This window comes from Lagopus leucura, unplaced genomic scaffold (assembly GCF_019238085.1).
Source record: "Lagopus leucura isolate 7727_CA_CO unplaced genomic scaffold, USGS_WTPT01 259-5_obj-0_obj, whole genome shotgun sequence".
NCBI classification, from domain to species: Eukaryota; Metazoa; Chordata; class Aves; order Galliformes; family Phasianidae; genus Lagopus; species Lagopus leucura.
The window spans coordinates 85,184-94,126 of record NW_024963913.1 but is presented as its reverse complement, the minus strand read 5'-3'; the positions used below and the strand labels follow the sequence as shown (position 1 = coordinate 94,126).

The window sequence follows — 8,943 nt, the reverse complement described above, 5'->3', positions numbered from 1 at the left end:
CCCCCCCCCCTCGACCCCAGACTGCGACGTTCCCTTGAGAAATGGCTCAGAGAAGGGCTGACTGATTTCTGCCCCTGTGGATTTTTTTGGGGGGGAGGGTTTCCCGCAGGGCTGCTGCCCCATGGACGGTGGTAATGTCTGTGCAAAGGTGTTTGGGAAGGGGCTGCCCTGCTCTGTGGGAAGGGTGGGGGCTGCCTCAATGTGGGGGTTACAGAGGAGCCGGGTGGGGAACAGCACCCTGCAGGGTTGGTGCCTCTGCTGTTCCTATGGGGGTCACAGCCCTGGGGGTCTCCCCACCACCCCCTCTGTGGCTCTAACTGCAGCACAGGGTGAGGTGAGGGGCCGTGGGGGGTGAGCAGAGGCCCCAGCTGCAGCCTTGTCCTGGGGTGACCCCCAGCCCCCCATTGCCGTGCAGCCCCATTGCTGCAGGACCCCTGGGTGGCTGGAGCAGAGCTGGCACTATTGCACTTCCCCCAGCTTGGTGCTGAGTTGGGGGACGGCCGGGGCGCTGCCGGCTCTGGGGGGGTCCTCATCTCCCTCAGTTTAACGAGAGGCCTGGAGCCGGCTGACAGCAGGACGGGAGCGGGGTGTCACGTTCCGTGCCGGAGCAATGGGAACAGCTGTGCCGGCACTCGGCCTGCTGTAACCCCGGCACGGCCCCCCTGGCTCAGGGGAAACTGAGGCACAGGCTGGGGGCAACGCATGGGGTCCTCTGGGAACTCAGCCATAGGGCTGTCCCTTGGGTGGGCACCACTGTGCGGGATTTTGGGGATGCCTCGATGCTGCGGGGATGGTTGCCTGCCGGGGCTGGGGCTGCTCAGCGTGGGGCTGGGGCTGAGCATCCTCCCCACCATCGCAGGGCTCAGCTGAGTCCTACACCAGCCGCCCCTCGGACTCGGATGTGTCCCTGGAGGAGGACCGCGAGGCGCTGCGCAAAGAGGCTGAGCGCCAGGCGCTGGCACAGCTGGAGAAAGCCAAGGTGGGATTAGGGGGAATTGGGACCCTCGGCACTGGGAGCCTCATCACGGGGCATTGGCTCTCGCTGTGGGGTTTGAGGGGGGATGCTGCCCCCCACTCATCCCTTCCCACCTGCAGACGAAGCCGGTAGCGTTTGCTGTCCGGACGAATGTTGGCTACAACCCATCGGCCAATGATGATGTGCCTGTGCAGGGCATGGCCATCTGCTTCGAGCCCAAAGACTTCTTACACATCAAGGAGGTGAGGGTCTGGAGTTGTGGAGGGGAGCAGAGCAGGAGGGGAGGGCGCGAGTGGCAGGGGCTTGGGGGTGGGGGACGGCAGGGCATGGGGCTGAGGGTGGCAGCGTGTGGGGCTGCTGTGCGCCGTCCATTTGCAGGCTTTGAGGTGCTTTCTGTGTTCGTCCCCCGGTGCAGAAGTACAACAACGACTGGTGGATTGGGCGGCTGGTGAAGGAAGGCTGCGAGGTCGGCTTCATCCCCAGCCCTGTCAAACTGGAGAACATGCGGCTGCTGCAGGAGCAGAAGATGAGGCAGAACCGACTGAGCTCCAGGTTCTTCCCACCCTCTCCAGCCCCTGGAACCTTCACACAGCCCCATGCTTACCCCTCTCTGCTTCTCCTCTCCCAGCAAATCAGGTGACAACTCCAGCTCCAGCCTTGGTGATGTGGTGACGGGGACACGCAGGCCCACCCCTCCGGCCAGTGGTAAGGATGTCTGGGTTCCCATGGGGAGCAGGGCTGGCCCAGGCCATGGAGGGGGGCCTTGTCCTGCTGGGGACTGGACGCCCCTCCCAATGCCCCTCCTGCAGCTGGATCCTCCCCGCTACCTTCCCAGCACCGGGAGGGACATGCAGCCCCCTTGGTCCCCGTGTGGGACCAAAGTAGCAGCCCCACATTGCACACTCATGCTTACATCCAAATCAGAGCGCATGGGGTGCCCTCCCAGCCCTGGGTCCCTGCACTCTTCGTCCCCCCCTGCTCCCATCCATTCCCCCCTTTCACCAGCGTTATCACTGTTCTTCTCTCCCCTCCGGCCCCGGCGTGTCCCCAGGTGCCCTGGACACACATAGCTTTGCCTTTGAGCCCGATGAGTTAGAGGAGGAGGAGGCTGCGGAGACCCACTGCTCCCCTAAGAGTAGTGTGAGCAGTGTCACCACCCCCCCCGCCCACTCCAAGCGCATCCCCTTCTTTAGGAAGGTAACAGAGCCCAATCTGGCCCACGCCTGCCTGCTGCACCCTGCCTGCCCTAACACTGCTGGGGGCTGCGGGGGCACCGTGGGGTGGATCGGTCCATAGCTGCTCTCCCCTGTGATCCAGAGGATGGATCATTCCATGGATGTAGCCCTCTGTCATCCATGGGATGGATCGTTCCGTTGGCTGTATCCCCCCCATGGTCTGTGGATGGATCGTTCCGTGGCTGCATCCCCCCACGGTCCATGGGGTGGCTCAGTCCATGGCTGTGTGCCCCCTGATCCATGGGATGGATCGGCCCGTGCCCCCCTTGCCCCCCCCCCCCCCCCAGGGCCCCCTGTGTGCGCATGGTGTGTGGCACAGCTGTGTTTGTCTCCCCCGCAAATGAGAGTGGAACATTCCTACCCCCCCCCAAACTGGGCACGGTGCTGGGGGGCTCGGGTGCAACCACGGCGTGGGTAGGGGGGTGCTGAGGTGCTGCTCCCCACCCAAAGCCTCGCGGAGCCCCTGCTCACACCCCAATGCTAATCAAGAGTAGGGCAGCATTCATACAGAATGAGCTCCACCGGCACAATCTCCCTTTGCTATTGGAGCTGTGCCCCCCCTGGGCTTCCTGTTAACCCCCCCAGCCCAGTTTGGGGCCTGAATCCCCCTCCCACAGTAACACGCATGCCTTGTTTGTCTCCCCCTGCCCGCCCCGGCGCCTCGGGACGTAGCGAAGCAGAAGCAGAAATCGGTGAGTAGCGTCAGGACCCCTGGGTTTGGGGCAGGGGAGGAGGGGGAAATAGGTTTTGCTGCCATTTCTGGGGCCTCCCCGTCCCTTGGCATCACCCTGGGCTCCTGCTGTGCCCCCCGGCCCAGCGTGAGCCCCCTGACCCCCGATGCTGCCCTGCAGGCTGAGCACGTGCCGCCCTACGATGTGGTTCCCTCCATGCGGCCCATCATCCTGGTGGGGCCATCGTTGAAGGGCTACGAGGTGAGGAGCGGGGCTGGGAGGGGACCCCAGGGTGGGGGGGACACACAGAAGACCCCATGCCCTCCTCCTCCCCTCCTGCAGGTGACAGATATGATGCAGAAAGCACTGTTCGATTTCTTGAAGCATCGCTTTGATGGCAGGTGAGGCAGGGGGTGGCGGGGCCTTGCGCCCCTTGGCGAGGGGCACTCAACCCCGTGGGGGGGCCCTTAAGCCATGGAGGAACCCTCAAGCACGTGGGAAGCCCTAAATCTCACAAGAGGGCCCCTTACCCCACAGGGGACCTCTAAGTCCCACGAAGGACTCTTAGCTCTATGGAGACCCCCTGGTTTGAGTGGGATCTGCCCTCAAGGAGAAGGAGGCTCCACTTCAGCCTGATGCTTTTGGGGTGGGAGGAGGGGAGCAGGTGTTTGATGGGGGGGGGTGTTTGGACCCCCGCCAGCCTGTGTCCTTCTCACAGGATCTCCATCACGCGGGTGACGGCTGACATCTCCCTCGCCAAGCGCTCTGTGCTGAACAACCCCAGCAAACACACCATCATCGAGCGCTCCAGCACACGCTCCAGCCTGGGTAAGGCGGGTGCAGCGCCTCGGCCACCCCAAGCTCCCATCTGTATCAGCCCAGCAGCCTCCTGCTCCTGTCCCCTCCCTCCTGGGATGCTCAGCGTGTCCCTCCTTCCTGCACAGCCCCCTCCGCTCTGTGGGGCGATGAGTGCATGGGACGAAGGGCATCTGGGACTCGTGCTCCCACTGTCGGTTTGATTCAGTCTCTCTTCCCCTCCTCCCTTTTACCTTCTCTCTCTCTTTTTTTTTTCTTCTTTTTTTTCCTCCTTTCCCATTTGGGGTTCCTTCCCTCTGCACCGCTTCCTTCCTCCCCTGCTCCTGATACAGATATCTTGGGTATGTAGCCTGTTCTCGGGTAGCGCGGGGTGGGAGACAGCAGGGGATGCAGCCCCGAGGTTCCCTGTGCCCCCAATTGTGCTCTACTGCAGGGTCTGAGTGCAGCCTCTGCAGGCACCCACCCAATGCATGTGTCTGGGGGGTCTCAGTCCTTCCTCCCCCAGCACTGGGAGCCCACTGCCTCCCATCCGTGGGACTGGGGTGCTGCTGGTGTGGCTGAGCCTCTTCTGGCCCTGTCCCGCTCCCCACGCCCCATTTCCAGCAGCCGTCCCCGCAGCCCCCCTTTGCTGTCTCCATGCCCTTGTGACTCCCTCTGTCCCCCCACTCTGGCAGCTGAGGTGCAGAGTGAGACGGAGCGCATCTTTGAGCTGGCCCGGACCCTGCAGCTGGTGGCTTTGGATGCTGACACCATCAACCACCCGGCCCAGCTGGCCAAGACCTCCCTGGCACCCATCATCGTCTACATCAAAATCGCCTCCCCAAAGGTGAGTGGGGGCCATGGGGCGGGCAGGTGGCAGCGATGGGGCCGAGGTTCTTGTGCCCCCCGCCCCACACCGCCGTCTCTCCTGCTCCAGGTGCTGCAGCGGTTGGTGAAGTCTCGGGGCAAGTCCCAGGCCAAGCACCTCAACGTGCAGATGGTGGCCTCCGACAAGCTGGCACAGTGCCCGCCTGTGAGTGTCCCCAACCCAACCCCTGCCACCACCCTGCGGCCTTTGGCTCCGCCCCTTCCGGCAGAAGCCCCTCCCACCACCGTCTCCGTGCATAGATTCCACCTGTCCTGGCCCCGGGCTCCACCCACCACCATATTAGGTTATGTAGGCTCCTCCCACCGAGTGATGGAGGCTCCACCCACCACCATATTGGGTTATGTAGGCTCCTCCCACCGAATGCTGGAGGCTCCGCCCACCACCATATTTGGTTACATCGGCTCCACCCCCGCATGTCATAGCCTCTGTCCAGCACCTTATTTGGGTATGCCGGCCCCACCCATTACCTTATATGGATACATAGAACGCGCCTCTGCATGCTGCAGACTCCGCCCACCACCTTATTTTGTACACATGCCCTGCCCACAACCTTATATGGGTATGAGGGCTCCTCCCCACGTGCCATAGGCTCTATCCACTACCTTATATGGGCACATAGGTCCCACCCCCATGTGTGCAAGCTCCGCCCTTCTCCTTATTTGCATCCATAGGCTCCACCCCCGCGTGCCATAGGCTCCACCCCCCACCCCATTAACGCCAGCAGTCCGCCCTCGTGGCCGATGCTCCTCCCGCCATCCTGGCCCCTGGGCTCCATGTCCATAAGCTCCACCCCACCGCAGTTTCCTCCCCCCAGGAGATGTTTGACATCGTGCTGGACGAGAACCAGCTGGAGGAGGCCTGCGAGCACCTGGCCGAGTACCTGGAGGCCTACTGGAAGGCGACGCACCCCCCCAGCAGCAACCCCCCCAACCCGCTGCTCAACCGCACCATGGCCACGGCCGCTCTGGCCGCCAGCCCCGCTCCCGTCTCCAACCTGCAGGTACAGGTGCTCACCTCCCTGCGCAGGAACCTGGGCTTCTGGGGCCGCGGGGGCGCCGACGCCACCCCCAGCCCCCAGGAGGAGCACGCGCTGTGAGATGGCGGCGGGGCGCCCGTGGGACCTCCCCCCGGGGATCGGGGACACCCCCAAGGATCAGGGACAGCCTTGGGTTCTGGGGACGCCCCGGGGAACAGCCGCCTCCCTGGGGTTGCCCCCTCCTCTGGGGATGCGCTCCCTGCTCCGTGGTTGATGCCATCCCCGTGCCCCTGAAGTCGATCCTCCCCCCCCTACCCCAGGATCTGCTCCCCACCCCGGGTTTGGGGCCATCCCGCTGCGGTGAGGTTCTGCTCTCCCTGGATCAGGGCCCCCCTTTGGGATCTGCCCCCTGGGGTTGGGGTCTCTCAGCCCTGCAGAGATCTCCTGGGTTACAACGAGGGCTTATGGGAGTTCCTGGGGGGGGCTGAGCCCCCCGGACACCCCTGACCCCCCTGGGTCCAGCAGTAGAGGCTGTGTCCAAGCCGAGGGGGGCCCACAGCCCCCCCAGGGCATCAGGCAGAGGAAGGACGCGTGTCCTGTGTTGTCTGTCGCTAATTCCTTCAGCAATCAGGGTGCTGCTCTGCACCAACCCTGACCCCACCGCCTCCCTGCTCCGTTCCCCTCCATGCCCTCCCACTGCTCTGGACCTGCCCTGGTGGGGGGGGCCGCCCCGCCTGGGCGCCGCCCCGGTGCTGGATGAGACCCACATCTGGACTGCATGGCACGGAGTGTGCAGGCTGGGCTGGGGTGGGAGCGCATGCACTCCCCCTACTCACCAGGCCCCGCGGTGTGCAGCTAACAACCCCCCCCCCCCCCCCCAACCCCTCCATCTGTCCTTGCACGGTGTGGTTGCTTCTCCCAACCAGGCTCCATACCTGGTGCACGGGGAGCCGCCGGGCGAGGGGAACGTCCGGGAGGGGGGGCCCATCCCACCGCCTGCCCGTTTGGCCCCCCCCCGCCGCCTGTCCCGCCAGGACACCTTCGACTCGGAGACCCCCGGCAGCCGGGATTCAGCCTGCACAGAACCCGGCAACTCTTGCATGGACGTCGAGACCGATCCCGGTGAGGAGGACCCCCGGCCCCCCCCGGGTCCCCGCGGTGCGTGGGATGAGGAGCGGGGCCGGGGACCGCGGGGACGTGCCAAGGGCCACGACCGCTACTGCCCAGAGCCGCCGGAACCTTTGGGTCTGGACCAGAGTGACACAGAGGGCTGGGGACAGGAGGTTTACATCCGCTAGGGTGAGGGGGGATGTAGGCAGGGATGGCCCCCCCCCCCCCCAACCCCTCTTTTCCCCAGCCCCAGTGCTGGCTTTGGGGCCAGGGGTTGCACTCAGCTGCTTGTCTTTGCAGGCCACGTGCCCAAAGCCTGTTCAGCTGTGCCATGGGGTGTCCCTCACCCCACTCTTGGTGTTAAGGGGGGCTTCTCCCTCCCACCGCAGGCCCCCCAGCATCCTGCGGTGCCTCGGGCCTTTTCTGTCCCACAGGGAGAGCGAGTGACCAAAGGGGACGTGCCAGTGGCTGGCGTATCCCCATCCCCTATGGCACAGGGAGGGGGGCTTGCGCTCTCTCCAATACCCAGCCCTTGCCTGCTGCCTGCAGCCCCCTCCCCAGGGTGCACCCGCTTCTCCATGGTGCTCTTTGCCACCCTGCTGCAGGGGGACCCCTGAGCTGGTGGTGGAGGGGTTCCCCGCCAGCTGTCCCCTCCCCAGCTAGTGCCTGCCCCACAGCTGTGGGAGGGGTGCATGCGTGTGCTGTGTGTGCAGGGTTTTGGGGTGCCCACTGGGTGCTGCCTGCCTGGGGAGGGGGGGGGCATGGTTTTTGCATGTGTTTGCATTGGAGTGGGGGAGGATTTTGCCTGTTTTTGGTGGGGGGGGGGAAAGTCTGAGCCAACTGGGGGGAGGGTGTCTAACATGTGCTAACAGCTGCCCCAGTCCTGGCCTGCCACAGTGCCCAGCAGGTCCCGGGGGGGTCCTGTGCTACCCTCACCCCCCCCCCCTTTCCCTGGGACCATGGGAACACACCGAGCAGCACCAGGCCCTGGCCCCTGCCAAACCCCCTCTGTGCCACCCCCTCTGTCTGCTCTTTCCCCATCCAGCTGTGTCTGTCCGTCTGTGTGCCTGTCTGTCTGTCCCCCACCCCAGCTCCCCAGGGCACTGCCTTCACCTGTGCCCACCCTGGGGTGTCCCTTATCCCTGTGCCCCCATGAAGGTCGCAGCACTGGGGTGGGAACACCCCATAGCCGACCCTCGCAGTGGGGCTGGGCTCACCTCTCGCCCCCCACCTTGGGGCGATGCTGGGGTGGCCCTGGGGTCGCTGCCTTACCCACACCACCAGCCTTGCCAGCCTGGGCTGGGGGGGGCTCCGGGGTGCTCAGCTCTGCCGCTGCCAAAACGCCTCCGCCCGTTGTGTGCCTCAGTTTCCCCTTTTTTGCTGGGGGGAACTCGGTGTCACTGCCTGCCAAGTGCTTTGAGACCCACCTGCCCCGGTGCTTGCCCCCACCGGGGCCGAGCAGCTGGGCCCCCCCCCCCCTCCCCAGCCCTCCTAAAGGGCAGAGGGACGTCCCATATTTATGTCATCCCACAAACTTTATTTAAAGACCCCGACAAAGTGTATTTTATTTATTTATTCTCCTTGGTGTGTGGGGGGACTCGCCCCGCTCGCTTGGTTCTTTGTAATAAACATTTCGGTGACATCTCCCCGCGGCTGCGCCTGGTGGGGGTGCACAAGGAGGGTGGGGGGCCGAGACCAAGCACGGCTCTGCTCTGCAGTGACTGCAGCATCTCCTGGAGGGGGTTGGGAGCGGCCAGGACCTGCCTGGCTTTTGGGGAGGGACGCGTCCTGCAATGGGGCTGTACATGCTATTTACAGGGAATAAATACAGCGCTGCTGGCTCAGGGCTGCCGGCACCTCCACTCGCTCTTCTCTGGCCAATACTCAATTGCTTTCCTGCAGGGAGACACAGGACATCAGTCCCTGCTCTGAGCCCCCCCTCAGGCCGTGGGGCCATCAGTCCCTTCCCCACGGGGCTGCTGAGGGCCCGTACTCACTCTCGTGGTGGAGGCGATGCTCGGCACACCAACCCAGCCTGGCAGGGGCACACCTGGTTGATGCTGAAGGCCAGACCCCCGGGGGGCACATGACAGCTCTGCCCCAGCTCCAGCCGTTGCTGGCACAGCATCTCGCCGTGCCGCCGTGCACAGCAGCCACCCGGCCCGCAGTCCTCATCCTGCTGGCACCGTGCTCCTTTGAGTGGGGAGGGAACAACAAAGAGAGGGGTTACGTGTTGAAATCCCCCAGCCCCATGCAGGTGCAATGGGCCCAAAAGTTGCTCAGCCTCATGC

The 8,943-nt window shown here is 64.7% G+C and overlaps 1 protein-coding gene across 1 annotated transcript in view; it reads left to right on the top strand.

Annotated features, from left to right (window-relative positions):
• Positions 1–8,298, top strand: part of CACNB1 (calcium voltage-gated channel auxiliary subunit beta 1) — a gene marked incomplete at its 5' end in the record, with an annotated part of 9,082 nt that extends 784 nt beyond the window's left edge. Inside the window, 13 exons of the mRNA XM_042891685.1 lie at positions 860–979; positions 1,096–1,218; positions 1,392–1,528; positions 1,605–1,681; positions 2,028–2,173; positions 3,063–3,143; positions 3,225–3,283; positions 3,601–3,710; positions 4,031–4,039; positions 4,373–4,524; positions 4,615–4,710; positions 5,381–5,566; positions 6,469–8,298. Of these exons, the coding sequence (XP_042747619.1) occupies positions 860–979; positions 1,096–1,218; positions 1,392–1,528; positions 1,605–1,681; positions 2,028–2,173; positions 3,063–3,143; positions 3,225–3,283; positions 3,601–3,710; positions 4,031–4,039; positions 4,373–4,524; positions 4,615–4,710; positions 5,381–5,566; positions 6,469–6,840 (1,668 nt within the window). The remainder of the gene's footprint in view (positions 1–859; positions 980–1,095; positions 1,219–1,391; positions 1,529–1,604; positions 1,682–2,027; positions 2,174–3,062; positions 3,144–3,224; positions 3,284–3,600; positions 3,711–4,030; positions 4,040–4,372; positions 4,525–4,614; positions 4,711–5,380; positions 5,567–6,468) is intronic.
• Between the last annotated feature and the right edge of the window lie 645 nt (positions 8,299–8,943).